Consider the following 24456-nt stretch of genomic DNA (forward strand, 5'->3'; position numbering starts at 1 on the left):
TCTCTGCCTTTCCCAGGGCCACTAGGGCTTGTAGAGGTCATATCCCCAGGGGGACCCTGCAGGGGATCAAGCAGGTGGGGCTGTAGGAAGATCTGGGTGGGCTGTAGGGGTGGGGCCCCAGGTGTAGCATCTTTGCTTGCTAACTCAGAGTGGAATGGGGCTGGGGGTGTTTATGGAGCCCCGGACAGGAGAGTCTCAGAGTCCTTTAAGGCAAAGGTGGGGGAGGGGGATGAGGAGTGGAGTCGGCCTCTTCCTCCCCAGGTCCATGCAGCTCTTCCACCTGTGCTGGCTGGAGGGTCTGGTGGGTAAGGGGCTAGCTGAGGCCAGAGAACAGCCTTGCAACCAACGCTTTGGCCGTTTGAGCCAGGTCTGAGCTCTTCTGTGAATGAGGCAGGGATGGGTGGGAGCCTCGAGTGGTAGGAGGCCCACGCAGCGCCCCTTCCCTCAGGTGCCCTGGCTGATGGGTCACTTGGGGGCACTTCTGATGCAACGACTTACACAGCACCTCCTCTCAAGTCCAGGACCCCAGTGCTCTCCCTCTTCTGGACTGGGCAGACGTGGGCACCTTCCTGTTCTTGGTCCTCCACACCCCCTTCCTGACCAACCTAGAAGTGTCTGCCCAGGCAGGCAGCCCTCACTGCCATCGAAGATGGGGCTAGAACAATCACTGGCACAGTCATTGTGCCTGTGAGTGGTGACTGTGGCAAGAGGAGGTGTCCCACCTACAGCTTCCGTGTCTGCCAGGACGGCCAGGATCCGGGGTCTTCAGTGCAGGGGCAGGCCTGGGCCAGGGAGCTCAGGCAGCTCACGAATGGGTCCCAGCCCTCTCTCTGTCTCTGATTAACTCCACCCTCCCCAAAGCTGCCTTAGCTCTGCCTAGATGAAGGCCATGGGCTCTGTGTCTTTCACCTTCCAGGGCTGTACTCGGATCACCAGGCTGGAGTGTTCTTGTCACTGGGACTTGTTCAGTCTGTCTCTGTCACCCTCACTCCATGCTTGTCTTCTAGCCCTGTCGCCAGAGATGGCAGCTCGTGCTGAGCAGGAAGTCTGGAATGCAGCAGGCACTCTTAAAACAGGAAGAGCTGTGCTCAACGTCCCTGCGGCTGTTGTGTGAGGGCTGGGGAGCTGGGCCTCTTCCCCTTTCCCGCAGCTCCGATCACCCCGCCCGCTTGCCCCAGCTCAGCCTCCCCACACCCAGCGGCTCCTCCCTGGACCACCGTGTGCTTCTTTGACCCTTTGTTCCACCCCAAGTGTCCCCTGAAGCTCTGCTCTTAGGAACCAGGGGACTGCCTGCCTTCCAGGAGTCCCCGCTGCCTGCTCTTCCCGCTCACCTCTGGCTCGTGCCTCCTCCTAGGCCCCTCCTGGCGCCTGTCAGCGCCACCGCTCTGGGGCCAGGCCTGCAGATGTGTCACCCAGCAGGTGCTCCACCTCATCCATGACTCTGCCCCCGAAACCTCACATACATGAAGATCAGAGGCCAGAATTCCCTGCCCTCTTCACTCCCTGTCTGTCCTGCGGTGGCCATTAGCTTCCCGGCAGGCGGAAGTGACCAGAGCATGCAGTACGTCTAAATGAAAAGCCTTGGGGAGACGGGATCTGCACAAGGGAGGAGGGATGGGCTCGTCTTTTCTGCTCCTGTTCTCTGGACTGCAGTCCTGGGGACCTTCTCCTCTGGCCACTGGGCTCTGGTGTCGTCTTCATCCCTTCTTTGTCGAGGGGAGTGAATGATAGGGTGGCGTATGTGCATGCCCCCAGAGAGCCCTGCGGGGCCCCCTGGGTGGAGCCCCTGCAGCGAGCATCCTCCCCCTGGCCCGCCGGATCGGGGGAGGTTGCAGGGGCTGCCTCGCCCAGGGCAGTTCAGGTCCGCGTGGTGCCAGCTGACTGCCGTGAGCCAGGCTTCCCTGAGTGCTGTCCTCGGTGTGGCATTGCAGTGATGCCCCGAAGTGCAGCAGCTGAACAGTGGGGAATGGAGCTCTGGTCCCACGGGGCTTGAGGACTTGGCTGAACACATGTCACGCCTCCAGCAGTGGCATCAGAGGCCTCTGTAGTGCAGCCCACCTGCCTTTTCTATCCCAGGTGATGTCTTTGCTCCTGCACTGCTGAATCCCTTCCATCTGTCAAAATTCAGCCCCAGTGCCACCTCTTCCAGGAAGCTGTCCAGTGTCCCTGGCTTTTGAGCAACTTTTTGGAAAACTCCTTTGTCCCCTAAAGCCACAATAACCTATTTTGGCTCAACTCTGTACCCAGGGTCTTGCCTACGTTAGGCGCTCTTGATTGGCTCCTCTGAGCTTTGGAAGGAGCAGTAGGAGCTGGACTGTCCCAGGTTCTCCTCCTCTCCAGGAGAGAGGTTCTGGCCGTGGGGAAACGCTGCTCCCAGAGACCATCTAATCTAACAGCTCCTCTGCCTCCAACAGAGCCCCTGCGGAGGGCGTGGGGGGAAGGCAGTGCCTGTTCATGAGACCCTCTCTGCCCTGCCTGCCATCCTGAAACACACAGGGAGGCTGTCTCCTGCCAGGATGAGGAGGACGGTAAAATATGAGTCAGTTGCAGAGAAGGGGGCAGTGGACCCAGAACCTGGACCCTGGAGGCCGTGCCCTGCCTTGGTGGGGGACACGGGGCCCTGGCTCCACGGGCGGGGCTGGCCTGTTGAGACCCGTGCTGCCGAGCTGGATGTGGGGCCAGGTGGCAGCCGCTGCCGCCTCCCCTCCCGTTTCTAGACCGGTCTGATCAGCTGCTGCGGGGTGCTCGCTACTGAGTCAGCCACTCAAGGGGCACGTGGGTGGGGGGCTGGCAGCTCTGTGTGGTGGCGCCCCTGGGAGTGGTTTCACGGCATTCCAGGTTCTCCCCCAGGCCATCCCTCACCTGTAAAGAAAGAATCTGCGGAGCGCGAGGGCTGGCACACCGCGGGAGCCTTCTGCGCTGCCAGGCGTGGGCAGTTTGTTTTTCACAAGAAGATCCTGAGGAGGGCATCAAACCCTGTGAAATGCAAACGGTGGAGTTTTAGGTAGAGCTTAGCTGTCTGAGATGCTTCCTACAGTGCCTGGCTGGCCTCCCTGGTGACTTTGGAAGCTGAGCGCACAGCCTGCTCCCAGGATCCTCTCTGCAGGTGCTTCCAGGGACTTCTGCATCCTATCCAGGAGCTGATGCCAGAGCTCAGGCCCTGGTGCTGTCCTTCCAGAGTATTCTACGTGGCAGACCCTGTCCCCAGTATACAGCAGGAGGCATTGCGCCCAACTCTTGCTCTTCTGTCTTTGGACGAGGGCACCGGGGTTCAGAGAGGTCGGTGACGTGCCCAAGGTGCACAGCTTGTGGACAGCAGCGCTAGGACGTGAGTGTAGGCGGTGTGATGTCAGTATTGGCATCTAAGTCACTCCACCCTTCATGTGAGGCTGCAGGGGTGCGGCAGGGACTCTGGGACTTGGCCCCTGGAAGGATGGGCCCCGAGTGATGCCACCAGCGCTGGCTGACACCTGCCCAGTTCTCCTCACCGTGTGGAACTCTGTGCCTGTGAATGGGCAGGGGCTGGCCCCACAGGGTCAGTACACTTAGACCAGCTGTGGTGGTGGGGCTTGGCTGGGGCCTCCTGACTCACACAAGTCCAGCCCAGCAGAGCACAGAGCAACACAGACAGGAAGTCAGGCTGGTGAGTGGGCGGGAGGAAACTGGGCTGGGCCAGCCAGGGGAGCCTTCCTGGAAGAGGTTGCCAGCTCTAGTCCAGACTTCTGGTGTGAGAGAGCTGTGGATGACAGCAGAGGGCACAGTGTGAGTGACAACGAGCCTGGCTTAGACACTTGGCACCTGCTGTGGAGTGCCACTTCCCCAGGTGTAGACTTGTGTCCTCACGGCTGGTGTCAAGTTCCCAACAGGCCCTGGAGGGCCTTGCAGGGGAGTGCCCTTGTCAGGGGTGCTGCAGGAGCTCCCGGGTCACCTGGGCTGCTGCGCAGGCCACGTCGGGGAGGGCCTGGTCTCCATGACAGCAGAGGTCTTTGTCACATCTCATCTCAGTTTTGTAACTTGGGAAGTGATTTTCCTACTTGGATCCCTCATCTTTCTCTCCTTGGGCTGTGGGATGTTGTGGGGTGTCGGGTGGGGTGGGGGCGGGGAGCACTTGAGTAGCAGCAGCAGTCGGAGCCCTCCTTGATCCCAGCCTGATGGCTGCCTGCGTGTGTTCAAGGGTGATGGCCAGCGGAAGAGCTGAGGGCGGGGTCCTCTCCAGGTGCGGCGGCACGCCAAGCGTACCTGAGCGAAGGATTGTGCACCAAGTGCTTCACCAGAGCTCACTCTGCTGCTTCCAGGGCGGCGACACAGTGGCCTGGGTGTTTCCCAGGAGGGCGTTCATTCTGCTGTCCTTGATCCGTCTGTTGGAGAGCTCGTGTGTTCCCAGATGAGACACTGCCATCTGCAAGAAAAGCAGGACTTTGAGCTTAAAAATCCTGCCTGCCATCTTCTCCCCAAGTGGCTTGGAAATCTTTTTTTTAAAGATTATTCATTTATCCAAAAGTCAGAGCTACACAGAGAAGAGAGGTAGAGAGAGAGAGAGAGAGAGAGAGAGAGAGAGGTCTTCCATCCGATGGTTCACTCCTGATTGGTCACAACGGCCGGATCTGGGCCTGTCTGAAGCCAGGAGCCTCTTCTGGGTCTGTGCAGGGGCCCAAGGATCTGGACCATCCTCCACTGCCCTCCTAGGCCACAGCAGAGAGCTGGATCGGATGTGGAGCAGCCGGATCTCAAACCGGTGCCCATATGGGATGCTGGCGCTTCAGGCCAGGTGTAAGCCTGCTGCGCCACAGTGTCAGCCTGGCTTGGGAATCTTGTGCAAAACCATGGTGGTTGTGGTGCCGCTCAGCCCAGGCTTGGCTGTGTGGTGGGGAGCAGGCTTCAGTCCAAACGGCCTGCAGGACTCCCAGAGGGCCATGCTCTCCTTTGGGGTGGCCTGGGTGCATCTTTGGTGACACCTTATTGGCCTTTATGAGGACTCACCTGGAGTCACCCTGCACCTGAGCACCCCCCCCCCCCCCCCCCAGCTGGAGGAAAGAGCCACTTTAGCTTTCGGGACTAAGTAGATTAGGCCAGGTGCAGTCCTGCTGCGTGGGAATGGGGAGGTTTTACTGAGGCAGGACTGGGAGGCAGGAGAAGCGCCTGGGGGAGGGGGAGGGGCAGCCTAGGGAGCTCTTGGCAGTGCTGGCCAGGCCCGAGGTTCTGCGAATGCTGGCGCTCGCGGGTTCGCTGTTCTGGCTGCCTTTTCTTTCCCCGGGCTTTCTCTCCAGGTGCTGTCTGTCTCTGCCTCCCTCTCGTGTTCGTTTCTCCTTTCCACCCGTGTTCCCGCTGTCACTTGGTCCAGCCTCTCTCTGGCCTTGCTGCTCTGCCAAGGCTAGGTCTCTTGACTGCGGCCGGCAGGCAGGGGCCAGGTGCTGGGGAATCTAGTCAGCCTGCTGCTCCCCTGTCCCCAGGGCAGGAGCACCTGGCTGTACCGTACCACCCTCCCGTGTCCCCTGCTGCTGCTGGCCTTGACCAGGTGCTGTACCTTGGCAGTGGGACCAGTGAGTCAGGCGCACTTGGGCTGAGCTGTAACCTGAGACATCCCCTGTGCAGTGTGGGCAGTCGCTTCAGCTGTGATTTGGGTCTGAGGCTGCTGCTTGGGACAGTGATATGAAACTGGACACTTTATGACCTCCATTTCACAGAGGACAAGCACTGAGTGTGAGGTGCCCACACCAGCTGGAACGAGCACCCACGCCTCAGGCCTGCGCCCCGCACCTGCCGCTCTCAGCCCAGGAAAGGGGTCAGCGGAAGAGCTGAGGACAGGGTCCTCTCCAGGTGCGGCGGCACGCCAAGCGTACCTGAGCGAAGGATTGTGCACCAAGCGCTTCACCAGAGCTCACTCTGCTGCTTCCAGGGCGGCGACACAGTGGCCTGGGTGTTTCCCAGGAGGGTTTTCAGGGGCCTAAGAGTTCAAGGCCCTGATTTGCCACAGGCATCGCCCCCTTCCTAAAGGTTTGGCCTCCACAAGGCACCTGTAGCTTTCTTCATGGATTCTCCACATACACAAATGGCCCACCCTGAGGTGTGCAGAGGGCCCGGCAGGTTCTCTCCATGCTCTGGCAGGCAGTGGAACTCTGGCTGAGTGCTCCCTCCATGCTGAGCACAAGCCCAGCAGGACCTGAGAATGGAGTGTCACCCCCATATCGTGGGTGCAGAGAGTGAGGTTCAGAATAGCCGAGTTACTCACCCAGGGTCCCATTGCAGGGACAACCCCAGGCTGGGCTGGACCCTAGGCCTGGCTGGCAGCCAGGTCTTGGCTTTCTGCTATCCTTCCCTGTGTGCCGGCGCAGCTGGGGATCAGGAACACGCTCTGTCCATCTGTGTACTGAGGGTCGGTACTCTGCTTGCAAAGGGGCCTCCCTTTTGACGGTGCAGATACTCTGGGTTGGCCGTGGCCATGGCAGTGCTAGGGAGGCAGGCAATGAGACTGCTCCTGCAAGTAGGGCAAGGGTGGGCCTATCTGCAGCCAGGCACAGGTGCTTTGCTGGTAGAACAGGGACCACGGTGACACCACAGCAGGGTCTGCAGTCTGCTGGGGAGAGTTCTTGAACCTGAAGGCTTATGACTCAGGTTTGAGGACTCCTCTCCACCATACCCCATGGCTCAGATGCTTGCATCAGGCTGAGCTGCTCTCAGAATGTGTCCTTAGCCTAGGGAGGAATGAGAGAGAGGGACTGAGTTACTGTAGCTCATTCCCACCACAGGGCCGTCCCTCTTGGCCAGGGCCATGACCTCTCTTCCTGTGTCTGGGCCCACATGTGTTGTCAGAGTTGAGCAATGTCTTCTAGGGACCAGGAAGGGGTTGGTGCCCTCTGGCTAGACAGGAGCAGGGAAGAGTAGCCTGGGACCGGGAAGCTGCAAGCCTGGACATCCATTGTCCCTGTTGTCCCAGAGAGGAGCTGAAGGAGAGCAGAGGTTGACTGTGTTCACCCAGGCCTCCGTGGGGGGCTGCAGGGATGTGGATGAAGCCAGGAGTCGAAGGAGAGGTGGTGAGCAGACACAATGGAGGCTTCTGGAAGGGCTGCAGTGGGTGGAGTCTGAAGGATCCCTGGGGTCTCTATGCCAAGCTCTGAGTAGGACTCAGGCCCCCACCCAGATTTTATTCCTTTGCCATCTCTGTGACATTTCCTGCAGGGGAGAGACACCAGCTATCACTCTTTGGAGAGCTAGAGGGTCTTGGGTCCCTGCCTTCAGAGCTGGCCTGTTGGGTTTTATTTGCCCTGATGGCCCCCTGTGTGGGGAGGGTCCATTCTCCCAGTAACCCATGCCAGCTGCGTGGGCATTGCCATAGCACAGCCGGCTCGTAAGGGGCTGCGGTGCGGTGTCTGCTGGGAGACCCCCACAGGGACTTTATTTCCAAGGTTAGGACAAACATTGTGTCTGCCAGAGTTTTCCAGCCCTAGGATGGAGACGTCCTACTTTTGCACTGCCACGGGAGCAATAGAACCAGGATAAGGTTTCACAAATTGTGGAGCTGATTTTGACGGAATCTTCAGGAGGGTAATGGGCCTGGGTCCTCCGAGCGTCTATTCAGGGAGCTCCCAGGGGGTCTGTGTGGCCTCTCCCTGGCTGCCCTGCAGGAAGGCCCCGAGTGAATGTTGGGAGCGGCCCCAGTGGGGCAGGGGGAGTTACCGTTCTTCCATGTACGTCCTTTGACACCTGGGCGAGAGGGAGGAGCCCAGTGTTCTCCCACGGCCTCATTCCCACCTGTACAGTAGGCCTATGTATGAGGGCGTGCAAGCCCATCGCATAGAGGGGGCCCCGGAGCACAGGGAGATGACAGGACTGGGCCAGATTCTTACTCTTTGCGGAGGGGGCCACTGCTCAAAAGGACACTTGGGGAGCCGAGGGGTGTGAGGTGTCTGCCATGGGCTACCAGAGTGGGGTTGGGCCCCTCCTCCAGGCCACCAGGCTGGTGGTTGGTTTCCTGCCTTGGCCCCAGGTCTCCGCAGTGTTTTCTGCTACCAGAGTCCTTCCCCAGATACCAGGTCCCCTCTTCCTGCCCTAGAGGCCTCTCCCCATCTTCCTGAGCCTTTCCCAGCACACAGGGTCTGTAGACTCCTGATTCTCGGTTCATCTTTGGAAAGCCCAGCCTGGCCCTGGCTCTCTGAGGATCTAGGCCGTTTCCTGGGACGTGCGGGGCTGGAGGATTCTGCCTTCCTGGGACTTGCGGGGCTGGAGGGATCTGCCTTCCTGGGCTTCCAGAGGCCACACCTGGATTTCCCTGTGTTCAGGGGAAACAGAGGGGAAGAGCAAGAGGCCGCTGCAGGGCAAGGCCCACGGGATTCCTGAAGGCAGGATGCTCCAGCAAAGCTGGAAGCCGTTCCCACCCGTGACGCCGGCCGCGCCTCCGTAAACTCACTCCGTGACCTGTCACCGTGAGCTCTGTGTGCGGGTGCTCCTTTCATCCTCATGGTCACTGGGCACAGGAGTGCTGTCACTGCCTCCACTTTGCAGATTGAGCCAATGAGGCTCTGAGACGTTGAATGGCCTTCTCAAGGCCATGGGTGAGTCGGAGCGGGAACTGGCCTTTGCAGCTCAGTCTGCCCGACCTGGAGCCCTGTGGCCACAGCTGGTCCTGCTGTGAATGCTCCCTGGCCGGGGGTGGGGAGCACTGCCGCTCCCTGGCCTGCCCCAACCAGCATTCCTGTTCCCACTGCCCCCCGCCCCAGCCTAGCTTCCTCTGGAAGCTTCCTCCCCACTCCTCACTCCCCCCCCCCCCCCCCCCGAGACCTGGCACTTCGGCCTTTGTTTCCAGGCTGTCTGGGGCTGGCAGGAAGCAGACAGACTGAGGCCATCAGATTTGAGCAAATTGGATTTCGCAGGGTGTGTTGGCCGGCCTGCCAGCCGGGCTTCCTGGGAGGACGTGGCCTGCAGCCTCTGCTGCTCCTTCCTCTCCCAGACTGGTGGGCAGTGGTCAGGGAGGTTCCCAGTCTGTCCCCTGTCCCCGCATCTTTTGTCCCAGCCCTGTCCTAGAAGGGGCCCTGTCTGCTCATGGGTTCCCTCAGAAGGGGCTGACCTTCCCCAACCTGCCTGCTTGGCCAGGTTCTGGCTCTGGGAAGAGAGGATGGGGCGAGAAGAGGAACCAGTGTCTGTCGCGCTGGACCACATCTGCAGCCAGCATCCCAGGGGCAGTAACTCATCTGCAGACCCCCAGATCCTGAGGACAGAGAGCCTGTGGCAGGCAGGGCCAGTGAGCGTTGCAGGAGTTGGGAAGGGATCAGTAAATGGACCAGCATCTCTGGATGGGAGTTGAATCCTGGTTCCTAAGAAACTGTCAGACGTGGAGGTGGCCATGAGGGGACCACGTGACCCACGGAAACCACAAAACTTCCCTGAGCCTCGGTGTCCTCAGCTGCAGATGGTGGTTAGCAGTGTGGTGGTTAGAGTGGGGGCTGTGACACATCTGGAAGGGGCCAGGGGCGCTGTGGACCGCGGCCCTGTTGTGGTTGCCACCAAGAAGCAAAGCCTGGTTTAGATCCAGGAATGTGGGGCCAGGCTGGGAAGGAGCAGCTGGGCTCTCCCACCATGTCCCACTTCCCCCAGGCTGCTGGGTTCGAGCCGTGGTTCTTTTTACGCAGCTGAGTGACTTTGGGTGGATCTCTTAACCTCTCAGAGTGACAGGGTCCCTTCTGTTACAAGCGTGCTGCTAGGGGCTGGCACTGGGCACAGCAGTTAAGATGTTGCTTGGGAGGCCTGCGTCCCTTAGCAGAGAGTGCCTGGTTTTGATCCCAGCTTTGTTCCTAATTCCTGCTTCCGGTGAATGTGCAGCCGGGGAGGCAGCAGGTTGTGGCTCAAGTATGTGGGTCCCTGCTACCCATGCAGTGAGACTTGGATGGAGTTCCTGGTCCCTAGTTTCAGCCTGGCCTTGGCTTGGCCTCGTCCTGGCTTCTGCAGGTATTTCAGGAATGAGCCAGTGGATGGAAGTTCTCTCTGTCTCTCTTTGCCACTCATCCTCTCTCCGTAACTCTGCTTTTCAAATAACTCAACACATCTTTTTTAGAAAAGGGGGTGCTGCTGGTCCTTCTCGGGTCCCCAGGAGCCCTGTACGGGGTGATGGCAGCCCAGCACTGGGCGCCGGGCAGAGGTGGTTGCTAAGAGGCGGCGCTGACACTGACACGACTCCATCATCCCCTGGGCAACCAGCTGCGCCTGGCATTTGGGGTCACTGGCATCACGTGAGCCTCCGAGGAGACACAGTAAATGGGCAGGGCGAGAAGGAGGGCAGGATGTGGTCAGAACTTAATGAAGCCAGGTCTGATCTGGCGTGAGGCCAGCTAACCCACAGCTGTAAAATTGGTTCCATTAGCTTCTGTAATGAGCTGTGAGAGCGGGGAAAGTGAGCGCGTGTGAGAATAATGGCGCATGTCCGAGGCTCTGACTTTTCTGAAACTGTGGCTCCAGAGTCAGACTTGACGCTGCTGCCAGCTCTCCAGAGAGCACCGGGGCCCTTGGGGGTAGAGAGGGGGACGGCGCAGGAGCTGCCTCCGGCTTCACCAGGAAGAGGCCGAGACATTCAGCAGGAAATGCCTGCTGCTGAGCCCTGAACCCGGAATCAGTCCCATCTCTGACAGCTGCCTCCAGCACACAGACTGGAGCTGTGCTCCATGCTGGGAGTGGGCAAAGCAGCCAGCGACGGTCTCCCCACCCCCTCTTGGTGCTAGCAGCACCCGCTATTGTAATGGGGTCTCTTGTAAAGCTGGAGATGTGTCCCCATCGAAAACCAATGCCAAATAGCTGGGGACTTGGGAGCTGGAAGACAAGGTAGAGATGACCAAGTGAAGACTTCTCAAGGGAGGGTTATGGTAGGCTCAGGGCCCTTTCTTATCCATTGCCTCCGTGAACAGAGACGAGAGGTTCTTTGCAATGAGACCGGCGTGAGTCAAAACCCAATTTTTCCTGCTGTTCACTTCCACTGCCTGGTGTTTGACATTATAGCCAGGAATTGCAGCTCTTCCACATTCTAGCCTGTCCTGCCCTTCCCCAAGGTGGGCAAGAGTGCTGGAGAGACAGACCAGTCCTTGCTGGCTCTCTCGTCTCCATCCTCTGGCACCAACCAAAGCCAGAATCCCAAGAAAGGAAAGGGCCTGCTGACGCTCTCGGCTCCAGGGCTGCGTGCAAGAGTCCGAGTTCGATTTGTTCATCTGCCGCTTCCTGTGCCCTTTGCAAAGTGGCTGCTGAAGGTGTGGCTAGAAGGTTAGACTTAGCCGGCGCCGCGGCTCACTAGGCTAATCCTCCGCCTTGCGGCGCCGGCACACCGGGTTCTAGTCCCGGTCGGGGCACCGGTCCTGTCCCGGTTGCCCCTCTTCCAGGCCAGCTCTCTGCTGTGGCCAGGGAGTGCAGTGGAGGATGGCCCAAGTCCTTGGGCCCTGCACCCCATGGGAGACCAGGAGAAGCACCTGGCTCCTGCCATCGGATCAGCGCGGTGCGCCGGCCGCAGCGCGCTACTGCGGCGGCCATTGGAGGGTGAACCAACGGCAAAAGGAAGACCTTTCTCTCTGTCTCTCTCTCACTGTCCACTCTGCCTGTCAAAAATTTAAAAAAAAAGTAAAAAAAAAAAAAAAAATCTAAAAAAAAAAAAAAAAAAGAAGGTTAGACTTTCCCCTGTTGTATGCGCGTTGTTGCTAAATCCCTTTTAGAATTCAGTCTTAGGAAAAGTTCAGTGAGGATCTGTGCTTCTCTCATCAAAGGGCAGAGCCCACCTGGTTTCCTTTTTTGCCAAGACTTCCAGGAAGCTCCGAATTAAAATTTGTCCTCATTTGCAGTTAGGATCTAAGTGGGTTTCGGGTGCATTTCATCTTTTTCTTCATTCTGAAGAGAATCTGCTTTTTGTTTCTATTTTAAAAAATGTGGCTTCTGTCGTGCTTAGGAATGGTAAAAATGCCTTGAATCCTGGTGTCTAACCAGAGCTTGTGGGAGGACTCGGCCTCGGGTGCCTCTTGGGGCTGTGAGAGGAGCTGGACGTTCCTGGGCTGTGAGGCTGCTGGGCTGGTGTTGTCAGGACATCCAGAGCTCCAGCTTCTTCACTGGTCACTGCTTGCTGAGGGGAGAGGTTACAGGTCAGCCTCCGCCCCCGGGAGGAGGGGGTGTTCTGGAGGAGCCCGCAGAGCAGCCTGGGGCAGCTGTACAAGGACTACTCAGGACTGGATGCTGGACTTTAGGAGTGGAGGAGTCGGGGGGGCTGCTTGTCTGGGCTGGTAGTCATGGCACCTGCTGTGTCAGAGACGGGGTACTGTGAACACTCTTACTGGAGAAGAGCCTGGCCCCGGGCCGGGGGTGGGGGGAGAGTGGGGACACTGGTTGTGTGGTGGGCCCATGCACCTGGGTAGGGGGCCCCTCCTGGTTTGGGAGGTGGCTGCAGAAGGGGCTGGGGGCTAATTTCCCAAGTGTCTTTACAGTGTCGCTGTGGACATCCCAGCTCTGTCTGACAGAGGGTGCTTTTGGAGCTCTGAGCGGTGAGAGGGGCTGGACCTTGCACTGGGAAAGGAATTCTGAATGAGGCATCCATGCACGGCCACTTCCACGGGCAAGGCTGTCACAGGTGGAGCTGTGGCAGCAAGGCCCACAGTCTCGGGTGTCTCTCTGGCAAGTTCTCTGCTGGGCACTTCAGGATATAGAAAGTATTGGATGAGTAAATGGGCCGGTGACTGAGTTCCTTCTCTGGGAGTTCGAAGTCAACATCACAGAGACTGGGACACAGGCATGTCTGTGGGCCCACATACTCACCCCTGCCCACACCCCTGTGCTACCCTACATGTACACACCACTTTGTATACCTGCACAAACTATGCAGCCACACACACACAACCCACACACACATTACTACACATGCATGTGCACATATGAACACACCACCACAATGCACACACATGTACACATGTCAGTGCACAGTCAACACAGCCACACATATCACTATGCATTGTGTGAGAAATGTGTTACATGTCATGGCGTACACAGCTAAACACATGAGCACACAGCTATGCATTGCTGCACATGCATGTACACATGGTTGCACACACCCATGCAGCCATACACACATTTGTTTCAGAACAAGCGCCCTGACTCTTGTGCAGGTGGTGGCTTTAGCCAGCGCCTCTCCACCTTGGGGCCACCCCTCCTCTGAGCCCCTCTGAGGGTTGTGGTCTGGATGCTGTCTTACAAGTTCTCTTCTCCCTCCTCCAGCCTTGCCATCCTGTAGCCGAGAAGCCCCAGCGCAGTGACCTCATCCTCCCGAGCCTTGCTCTCCGCTGTCTGCGCACTGGGGCTAATGGCCCCCACCCTGCTGGCCTCACAGGGTGGCACCCAGCATTCCTGTGAGATGAGGGACAGCAGAGTGTTTTGTAAACTGCAACTGTTTTCCAGATAGGCAAAGGTTGCCTTTGTTTACCCTCAAGAATTCCTTCACCCACATGCGAGCCCTGTCCTTGGGTGGGAAGCATGGGGCGTGGAGGTGGTGAGGGGGCATGGCCTCCTCTGCAGTTCCCCTGTCCACCTGGGTTGCCAGAAGGGCACGGCCAGTGTCTGTGGGGCTCACTAGCTGATGTGCTCAAAAGGGTCTTGGTTGCCAGTGCCAGGGGCAGGTAAGAGAATCTGGCCAAGGAAGGTAGAGGGGAAAGGAAAGATGGAAACCATCGCATCAAAGGCAAAGGCCAGAGCAGAGTCACTTGCTCAGGAAGTGCCGGCTCCCACTCCATGCTCACTGAGCTTCAGAGGGGGCCACACCTTGAGTACAGCCAGAGCTCCCTTCCTTCCGTGAAAACCAGGGTTCTTCGTGTGTGTGCACGTGTGTGCGTATGTGTACGGGCGCGTGCCTGCTGGGCACAGCTGGAGCTGTGGGGCTGCCCGAGTGCTCTCATAGACCCTGCAGCTGATGTGGACTCCTTGGGAGCTCAGGGGACAAAGGACAGGAGTAGGTCTGTCGAGTTGTTGGAAGCCTGTCCCTTTTGCTTGACTGGGGACCAAGACACCATTGCCCACTCCTGGGAGCCCCCAGTGGGCTCAGGTGTGGGGATGTGGAGTCAGTGGAGGCCCAGGGACTGCTTCATGTTGGCAGTGATGTAGAAGTGGCACCAGGGACCCTGTCCAGAGATCCCTGCAGCTTCACACTGGGTAAATACAGGCCCAAAGAGGGAAAGGCAGTGGCCCAAGATCATGATGAGAACAGAGATGGAAAGCGAGTCTTCGGTGCCCATGCCTGGGGCGATGGAGCTGTTGTCTGGGGACATCTTTTGTGAAGGACGTGTGGAGTTGTGTACCTGCATGATGAGGCTGATTCGTAGCAATGACTTCTGAGCTGGAGCAGTCCTGTCCTGGTAGGCTCCCTGGAAGATGAGGTTCAATCTGGTTCACCAGAGAGGATGCCTCCCGGCAGTGGGGAGCACGTTTGGTCAGGGTGTCATGTCTACTATTTGTTGAGTCTCTCTGGGGCCTGCTCATTGTCCTCACGATGCCATGTGTTTTCCCCTCCTCCTCACATTATACATTTGTTCATGCAACCTATAAATATTCTCTGAATCAGTGCTCTGTGCGCAGCTTGTGCTCCAGTACTGAGACCCAGATGTGGCCAGGCACATTGGGCCTGCCCAACAGACCCCCAGTCTAATAAGGGAAATCCTATGGTGCTGGCCTGGCTGGGAGCTTAGCTGTGTGATCTGGGACCAGCACCTTCCCCTCTCTGTGTCTCAATTTCTCATCTGAAAAAAATTACTAATGGGGGAGGGTGGGATTGTGGCATAGCAGGTAAAGCCACCGCCTGCGAAGCAGACGTTGCATATGGGCACTGGTTCGAGTCCTGGCTGCTCCACTTCTGATCCAGCTCCCTGCCAATGCCCCTGGGAAAGAAGCAGAAGATGATCAAAGTGCTTGGGCTCTTGCACTCCTGTGGAAGAAGCACCTGGCTCCTGGCTTTGGCCTGGCCCAGCTCTGGCCATTGTCGCCATCCTAGGTGTGAACCAGCGGATGGAAGAGCACTCTCTGTCTCTGTCTCTCTTTCTGTAACTCTGGCTTTCAAATAAATAAATGCATCTTTAAAAATAAAATAGTAACAGGACAAGTCTTTGGCTAGCAATCAGGCTGCCATTTGCAGTGCCTGCATCCCAAATCATGGCGCCTGGGTTTGAGTTCTGGCTCCACTCTCCATTTCCACTTCCTTCTGATGCTCACCCTGGGAGGCAGCAGGTGATGGCTCGGGTACTTGGATCCTTGCCACCCACATGGGAGACCTAAATGGAGTTCTCATCTCTGGCTCTTATGGACATCTGAGGATTGAGTCAGTAGATTGAAGATTTCTCTCTCTCTCTCTGCCTTTCAAATAGATCAAATAAACAAAAAAAGTTAAAGATAAAATGGTGATAATGAAATCCTTTCCTCCCAATATTTACAAAGTGCTGTGAGCAGAGCCAGGCACATTGCAAGTGCAGGATCTGTATGTGTGTTTGTTTAAAGCGTTATCAAAGGGACAAGCTAATTGCAGGTTGTGAGCAAGTGCCGCACAGGAGGTAAAAAGGGCGATGACGTGGGAGCATTGTGGGGAGCTGGGAATGTTTTTTGTCTTTTTTCATCATTTATTTATTTATTTGAAAGGTAGAGTAATGGAGGGAGGGGAAAAGAGAGAGGGAGAGAGAGAAAGAGAAACACAGAGAGATCTTCCATCTGTTGGTTCATTCCCCAGATAGCTGCAATAGCCAGGTCTGGGCCAGGTACTCCATCCAGGTCTCCTCCTTGGGTGCAGAGACCCAAGCACTTGAGCCATCATATGCTTTCCCAGGCACATTAGCAGGGAGCTGGATTGGAAGTGGAACAGTCAGGACTCAAACCAGCACTCATCTGGGATGCTGGTGTGTGCAATGTCAGAACTCGCTGAACTGGACCCTTGATACCATGCAGACTACCACATATGGGTTGTACCTCTGCAGAAGCATATGTACCACATGAAGAAAAGCCAAGCGTGAAGGGAGAGTGAGGGACTTTAGAAGTCCTTTTAGACCACAGTGGGGAGCCTGGAGCAGGAGAAGGCTGTGGGGAAGAGAGGAGGAAACAAGGCTCTAGGGGGTGTGGGGCCGTGTTCAGGGTCAGGAAGCCAGAAGAGGTCTTGGCAGCTGGGCCTGGATGGATGCCCTGTAGAGGAGCCAGCTGGGGCATGGATTGTGTTTTCTGGAGAGAACCTTCTTCTCTTGCCTTGCCATTTGCAGAACTATTTGATTGATTGATTGATTGATCGATTGATTTTTTTAGAAATCTATTTATTTGAAAGGCAGAGCAACAGAGAGTGAGGTCACACACACACACACACACAGATCTTCCACTGCTGACTCACTCTCCAAATGGCTGCCACAACCAGGTTTGGGCCAGGCTGAAGCTAGGAGCCAGGAGCTTCTTTTGGCTTTCACATGTGGGTGGCAGGGACCCAGGTACTTGGACCATCTTCCACTGCTTTCCCAGGTATGTTAGTAGGGAGCTGGATCAAAGGGGAGTAGCTGGGGCTCAGTCACTCTGATATGGGATGCTGACAACTCATGTGGTGGCTTAACCTGTTATGCCATAATGTTGGCCGCAGGACTTTTTTTTTTTTTATTATTAAAGCCTTATTTATTTATTTGAAAGGCAATTACACACACACACACACACACAGAGAGATTTTCCATTCTCTGGTTCACTCCTCGACTGGGCTAAGCCACAGGAGCCAGAAATTCCATCTGGGTTTCCCAGTTGGTCAAAGGGACCCAAGCTCTTGGGCCAGCCTCCACTACCTTCCCAGACACATTAGCAGGGAGCTAGATTGGAAGCAGAGCAGCCCAGACTGGAACAAGTGCTCCAATATGGGATGCCAGTGCCACAGGGGATGGCTTAACCCACTGTGCCACAGTGCTGGCCCCAGGACTGTTTTAATGCCTGTGGAAAATGGGCTGAGTGGGGCAGGAAGTATGGAGGCTGCAACTAAGGGCGGCTCCACCGGCTCCTCTGCTTCAGCAAAGCAAGGCTTCAGGCCCAGCTGCGAGCTCCCTGTCCCACCCCCACCCACCTCCCTCTTCCCCTTCCCATCCCCTGCCCAACTTCTCCATCCTTTTTTGCTCAGGAACCAGTGTTTCCTGTTGGGTTGCATCCAGGGAGCCGCAGCTTGGACTTGCCTGTGCCCTTGAGCTGTTCCCGGCATGCTTAGAGGAACGGGAGGTAGAAACATTAGGAGAGGCACTGAGAGGACTTTCTTTGAGTGGAGGCATCGGAACGGAGCCCAGAAGGTTCCTCCAAGTGAGGGAGTTGACCTAATGGAGAAGGGGCTGGGGCAAGAGTTCACTGTCTGCAGCGGAGTGGCCCGGGGGTAGACATGGGCACCTGAGAGGGCGAGGTTTGTTGGAGAAGAGCTAGGGCATCATTCTGGCCAGAACAGAAAGGGATTGGGAGCTAGGGTGGCAGGAAATGCGGTGGGAGAGGGAGATGATTCCTGGCTTCCAGGGAGGAGCCATAAGTGGTAGAGAAGGGGCAGAGGGGGCAGGGCTGAGGACCCCATGGAGAGCAGTCCAAATGGGGGCTTGGAATTTTAGGAGAGGACAGAGAAGGCTAGTGTGGGGGTGAAAAGCCAGAAGAAGATCCAAGAGCCACTGGGGAGGCTGGGGAGGAGGCCAAGGTGAAAGAGCTACAGGGAGGGAGGGTGGAGCATCTTGAGTACTCCTGGCCAGAACCCCTCAGGACATGGTGCAGGCAAGCGCGTGTGCTGATGGGGTGATGGAGCCCTCCACCCCAGTGCTGTGAGCAGGAAGCTGGTGCTCTGAGGCTGTCCAGGCACAGCCCCGGGGTATCCTGGGCGGCAGGAGCTGCATGAGCCAGGGATCTACCATGCCCAGGCCCAGAACATCTGCTCATGCAGCACTCCCCCCCTCCCCCCCAGTTAGGGGAATGGAGCTGGTAGAGGGGCTTCTCCAGCCCCGGATTCCCTGTGCATTCTCCTTGTACTGCTGTATTCCCAGGCAGGGCTGAGGGGGATGGTTGCAGAAGTAGAGGGACCCGGCACACTGCGCCATCCCAGTTCACCTGTTCCTGGGGAGTTTGGTCCCCCAGCCTACCCCACAGTGCCCCATCCTGCAGAGGAGGGAACTACTGTAAGGCCAGGAGGGGCTGGGGCCTGCGGGTGCTGAGCAGGGCTGATCTGTGCCCTGGTCCAGGCGTTGACCCTGATCTTCAGTCCTCTGCTGTCAGGAAACAAAAGGCGCTGGGCCTTGGGGGAGCAACCATGCTGGGGGACGGCTTGCCCTGCTCTCCCTGCTCTGGGCCATCTCCCCCTTCATGCTGACTCTTACCCGTTACCCCAACCCCTCTGAGCAGAATCCCCCAGGGCCTTGCTCATTTCTGTGCTGGGCCCTGTGGCTGGCAGTCACAGCCCAGGCTGAGTTCACCTGAGAGATCCTGACCCCCTGCCCACTTGCGGCCTGCCTTGCCCCAGAGACTGGGGCTGACTCTGTTATTACCCCGACTTAGAGAGTGTGGGCTGTGACCAGCCCTGAACGTTTACCTGAGGTTACACCGCGTCACTGGAGGACTCGAATCCCAAAGCCAGCTCTCACTCCACCCGACTGTCCTCTCCCTCAGCCGGGGTCTTCCCTGGCCCTGGTCTCCACCTCTGGGTCCTCATGTGATACCTGTAGGCAGGGATTGAGGGTGGAGCCTGGGCAGCCAGGTGACCTTGGACACTCCAGCAGTGAGGCTGGCACGATCACCCTGCTCCCGCACAGCGACCTCCAGGGAACTTGGGAGCCAAGGGCTGACTGGGAGGTCGTGACCAAGCCGCTCGCTTTAGAAGCACTTTTCTTGGTAGTGACAGTTTTATTCCTGTATTCCTGTACCTGCTTCTGGAGGATGGGAAGTCTTAATTACCTCGGCTCCTGCAGGAGTGTGGCCTTGTCCCCCTGCACTCTGAGCTGGGCTCTGTGGCGAGGCCTGGACTGACTGATGTAGGCCGCTTCCCTCTGCTTTCACAGTGAGGAGCACAGGGCAGCTGCCGAGGACCTACTGTGTGCAGGATGCTGTCCTATGCAGCTGTGGGCACACTTCCCAATCCTGGCCTGGGCCACGCAGCAGCCATGTCATCCCCATTGGAAAAATGAGGCCCAACGGACCTGTGTGGCCCTGGCTTGGGACCCCCGGCATGTGTGTGATTTGACTACAGGTCACTCTCTGCCATTTTGTTTGCTGCCCCAGAGATGGGAAGCAGCAGCAGCTTTGGCCTCTGAGCCCCTCTCAGAACCTCCCAGAGCTTGAGCCAGGGTTGACCACCCCCAGTGCAGACACTCATTGGCCCACACGGCAGGGAACGCCGGACTCAAATCCTCATTCTGCCCCTTGTGAGCTGTGTGGCCTCGGGCAGGTCACAGGCCTCTCTGAGCTTCCATATCCTTGTCTGCCAGGTGAGAGCAGCAGGCTGGGAGCCTGACGCTCTGTGCCCACTGCCCACAGCTCCTGTATGACAGCCCCAAGGCCCGGCAGGAGGTGGACCACCACTGGCAGGCCTCGGGCGGCCCGCACATCGTGCGCATCCTGGACGTGTATGAGAACATGCACCATGGCAAGCGCTGCCTGCTCCTCGTCATGGAATGGTATGCCGGCCACCTGCCTTGGCCCTGGGCTCCTTGCTGTCCTCCGGGGCTGCTGCTGTTCTTCGGAGCACAGCTCTGGGTGCCACCCCAGCCCCTGCAGGGTGGGGAGCAGGCAACCACAGGCCCTGGATCTGGCCTCAAGGGTGGGAAAGAAACTACAGGGGCTCCAGTATGGCCTCCCCTGGGGCGAGTTCTGTTCTCGGAGGAGCAGCAGTGATGCAAGCTGTCAGAGAAGGCTGCCAGCCCTCGGCGTGTGGGGGCAGGGAGAGTGGGACGCACATGGTGCCCTCCGCTTCTTCCTTCCTCCCCGAGTTCGTGCTTCCAGGGCCCCATGGGATGCTGGCTGACGGGGACTAGAACCAGGAGCCAGGGGCCTTCTCCACCCTGTGCTTCTCCCGCCAGCCCTAGGGCTCAGCCCCAGCCTTGCTCAGACCCTGGGCCTCAGGTCTGAGCCTGCAGCTCCTCCCTGTCTGCCCCCACCTCCACCTGGTTATCCAGATTCTCGGACTTGGGGTCCAGACCCCGGTTCTGCTGCCTACTAGCTGTGCGACTGCGGGCAGCTACTAGCCTTTCTGAATCTCCGGCAGTCAAGCAGAAGGTGGAGGAAGATCTGAATGTAGCAGCAGCCTGTGCTTGACTCTGCTCCCAGTGCACCCATGTGTATCACATGCAGTCTTCATGACTGTGGCATTGGCACTATTATCCCTGTCTTACAAAAGAGGTAGTTGCACAGAGAGGTGAAGCGATGAGCCCAGGTCCCATGGCAGTGTGCTCGAGTGGCAGAGCCCAGGACATAGCACACAGCAGGTGCTCAGAGAACAGTGGTCTTGCTGATAGTAATTGACGTCTTGTTCTGCATTTGGGGAAGTTGGGACTTGGATGGCGCTAGAGATGCCCAAGGTCTCATGGCCAGGAAGGGGCATTGCTCACTACTCTCCCCTAGTTGGGAGTTCAGCTCTCCCACCCAGGCTGGCAGCCCACTGTGTGCTAGGTTCTTGAGATACAGGAAGGTGACAGTGGGAAGGAGCACCGGGCCTGATGATGCGGGCACGGGCAGGCTGGTGCCCGGTTCTCCCCCTCTGCTCACAGCCGTCTTCTCTTGCAGCATGGAAGGTGGTGAGTTATTTAGCAGGATTCAGGAGCGTGGTGACCAGGCTTTCACTGAGAGAGGTACGTGCATGTGGCTGGGCCAGAGGGGGCACTGGGAGATGGATGGAGCAGAGGTGCTGTGTGATTCTGGGCCAGTCCTGCTCCCTCTCTGTGCCTCAGTCTTCCCAGCTGAACAAAAGAGGCGGGGACAGAGGGTTTCTGTGAGTCCATGAGGGCATCTATGAGTCCATGGCTCCTTGCTGGAGACAGACTCTGTGTGGGCCGTGAGATGGAGGCCTCAAAACCTCCTGGCACTGACTAGGAGTTGAGCAATGAAGAGGTAGCCCAGGCCCAAGGAAAAGGGTCCAGGTGAGCTGGGAGCATTTGTGCTGAGAACTGGGGTGTCTGGGCAGGAGTGCTGCCATCACCCTGTGTTGTTCCCAAAGGCTGTGCCTGGGGGTATGATCGGGTGGGGATCCTCAAGTCTCCTGCCTTTTGCCTGGCATCACTGACACCCCCCTCCCTCCTCCATGTGTGCAGAGGCTGCAGAGATAATGCGGGATATTGGTACTGCCATCCAGTTCCTGCACAGCCAGAACATCGCCCACCGTGATGTCAAGGTGAGGTCCAGGACCCAGCCTGAGGGGCAAGGGAAGGGACAGTCACACTCCATGAGCCCAGATGGCTCCCAGGATGGAGGCCAAGTTCAAAGCCTCTGCTCCCTGGCCCAGTCTGCTCTTCTGTGCTCTAGCCAGGGGCTGTCCTTTTCCTTTAAACACCATATAATCTCAGGAGGAATGAGAATAATTGAGTGCTGACCTGGATCCACCAGGCCCTGACAAGCAGCTTGTTTAATCCTCACCCAGCACTGTGAGATATTATGGACGAGGAAACTGAAGCTCAGAGAGAGATTAAGTGGCTTGCCCAAAGCTGTGCCCGTGTGGCACTGGCATTCATTCATTTGTTCACTTGTTCAGCAAGGAATTTTGTGTCCATGCAACGTGCCAGGCCTCAGGCAGGGGCCGCCTGATGCTGTTGGGTCTTCTGTGAAGTCCCAGCCATGGTTTTAACAGAGTAGGCCCTGGGACACTGGCATTTGAAGGCAAAGAAGCCATTTGCTGGCACTGAAGAGAGGGGCCCAGGTAGTCCCAGAGGCTGGCCTGCAGGGTGTTCTGAAAGCTCGGCTCTCTTGTGCCGGGAGGACTGGGTCTCAGAGGATTTTGGGATCAGGTGGATGGAATGCAAACTGAGGCTGCCCTGCTGCACGTGCACAAGTGAGTGTGGAAGTGTCAGCCGCCACCAGGGTAGAATCTGCTCCTCCCCGGCCCTCTGCCCCAGGCCTAGAGCATTACCCACCTTGGCTTATGTCCTCCTAAGTCTGGGCAGAGGGGAGCTGAGAGCCAAGCTGCTGTTGTGGATCGTTCCTCTGGCTTACTACTGCCAGCCCCTAGAGTTATCTTTTTATTTTATTTTTTCAATTTATTTTATTTATTTGAAAGACACACGCACATACACACATACATCTTCCATCTGCTTGTTCACTCCATACCAGCTAGGGCTGGGCCACGCTCAAGCCACGAGCCTGGAACTCAGTCCTGGTCTCCGGGATGGGTGGCAGGGACCCAACTACTTGAACCATGCCCTGCTGATCCCCAGGGTGTGCATGAGCAGGAAGCTAGAATGGAGAGCACAGCCAAGATTTGAACCTGGACACTTCAATACGAGATGCAAGTGTTCCAAGTGGCCTCTTAACCCCTCGCCGAATGTCCCGCCCTGCAGTTACCCTTCGGTTCTGGATGCATGTGGAGTCACTCAGCTCACCTTCTGACTCCTTGCTTTACCTTGGCTTTTCTCCCTCCCCACCCCCCCCGCCTTTTTTTTTTTTTTTTTTTTTTTTTTTTTTTTTTTTTGTAAGAAGAGAAAAACCTTCTGCAAGAGAATCTCTGGCATAGACTAAACCTGCTTCTCTGTTTTTATCCCAATCCACGGCCAGATGACCTCCCATTCATGAGAAGTCAGCTTCAGGGCTGCCTCCTCCCCTCTGCCACTCTGCTTTGTAGCCAGGAGCAGTTGCCTCCCTGCAGTCAGCTGCGGGAGTGCTCTCCCCGGAGCCACCTCAGGCGGGGCCGCCCTGCTGGCCCTGCAGGCTCCATTCCTGTCTTGGCAGCATAGGCTCAGGAGCAGTCTGCCTCCCCTCATGCCTTTATGCCTGCGTGTCAGATGCTTCACGTACTCAAGGTCAGGAATCCCTGCCCCTAGACTCTCGATGGCACTTAGCCATTCACAGCCTCGGCTGAACACCTGCCTCACCTCCCCCCTCTGTGAACCAGGGTGTCACTTCCTAATCACCTTGGTCTTCTCCATGGGCCACATTGTTGATGGCCAGGGCCCATGTACTTACAGGGTGGACCTGCCCCCTCCAACTGGATATCACCTTGGGGCTCTGTCCCCGGGTGGTCCCTGATTGCAGACCAATGTTTTCTCTCCCTGGCTTAGCCTGAAAACCTGCTCTACACATCCAAGGAGAAAGACGCAGTGCTTAAGCTCACAGACTTTGGCTTTGCCAAGGAGACTACCCAAAGTGCCCTGCAGACGCCCTGCTACACTCCCTATTATGTGGGTGAGTCCCTGGGCCTTGCTCTGTACCTCCCCACCGGCACCGGGCACTGCTGTGGCATGGAGCAGCTGGTGGGCTGCAGAAACCAGAGGGTTAAAGCTCTGTGAGGAGGGGGGAGTTCTGTCTGCATGGAGGCGGGTGATGCTGGGTGGCGGTTGCGGGGGGAGGTGGAGGCTGCAAAAATATTCTCCCAAACTTCAGCTTCTGCTTTTGAAAATAGATCCAGGAAAATTCTGGCTGTGGCCTGTGAGCTGAATGACATCACAGCAGCTCTAAATATATACGTGATAAAAGGCTGCCATGAGCTCGGGATGGAGCCCAGCCGTGGTTGTTTTTCTCTGGTTTTTGTCTTCCTGGGATTCATACTCAGAAAGTGGGCAGGCCTTTGGAAAGACACAGGGCACTGGGCTCCTCACCTGCCCTGTGGGAGAGGATGCCTCTGTCCTGGGCACGGATGGGCCCCAGGGATGTGTACTTATTCGTGCTTCCTGCAGGAGCTGCCAGCAGCACCTGCCATGGAAGAGCCCCTGCTGCCGACAGGGCCCCTGCTTGAGAGCAGGCTCATGGCAGAGGGCTCTTGTCCCTCAGAAAAGGGCTTCCCAGAGGGCTGCTCAAAGCAGGGGACACCCCCGTGACATCAGAAATGACACCCTGCCTACCAGGACGTGTTCTGCCTTGCAAATCTGCCCGACCCGCCTCGTTGCACAGATGGGAAGACCGAGGCCCCATGGGTTGGTGGCCATGCTGGCCAGAATGCTTCTCCTTGCCAGTGACCTGAGCTGTGTCCCAGAAGGCAGAAGACGCAGCGCAGTTGGTGGGCTGGCGCCCTCTGGCCCATGGCAGCCACTACCCTACCCGCCCCCGCAAGCCCTGAGCTGGCCTTTTCCTTCTCTCCTCTCTCAGCCAAAGTTGAGCCTGGTAGAGGGGCTCAGGCTGAAGGAGCTAGGGGCTGTCTGAAAGCAGAGTGTGTTCCCGGGAGCAGTTTTCCTCCCCCAGTGTCACACACTTGCCTGCTTCCCAGAAGGTGCCAGACACCAGTCTGCTCTTTCCCCTCATTCCCAACCTGGGCACCTGCTCCCCACCTGGCCTGAGCATCAGGCTCCTGCCTGTGCTCTGAGACTC

At 57.6% G+C, this 24456-nt stretch overlaps 1 protein-coding gene across 1 annotated transcript in view; it reads left to right on the forward strand.

Moving 5' to 3' along the window:
• MAPKAPK3 (MAPK activated protein kinase 3) overlaps window positions 1–24456 on the forward strand; it is a 30239-nt gene that overhangs the window by 1710 nt on the left and 4073 nt on the right. Inside the window, exons 3-6 of the mRNA XM_062200986.1 lie at window positions 19489–19628; window positions 20734–20798; window positions 21258–21337; window positions 23214–23337. Of these exons, the coding sequence (XP_062056970.1) occupies window positions 19489–19628; window positions 20734–20798; window positions 21258–21337; window positions 23214–23337 (409 nt within the window). The remainder of the gene's footprint in view (window positions 1–19488; window positions 19629–20733; window positions 20799–21257; window positions 21338–23213; window positions 23338–24456) is intronic.

The sequence above is a fragment of the Lepus europaeus genome, chromosome 9, assembly GCF_033115175.1.
Source record: "Lepus europaeus isolate LE1 chromosome 9, mLepTim1.pri, whole genome shotgun sequence".
NCBI lineage: Eukaryota > Metazoa > Chordata > Mammalia > Lagomorpha > Leporidae > Lepus > Lepus europaeus.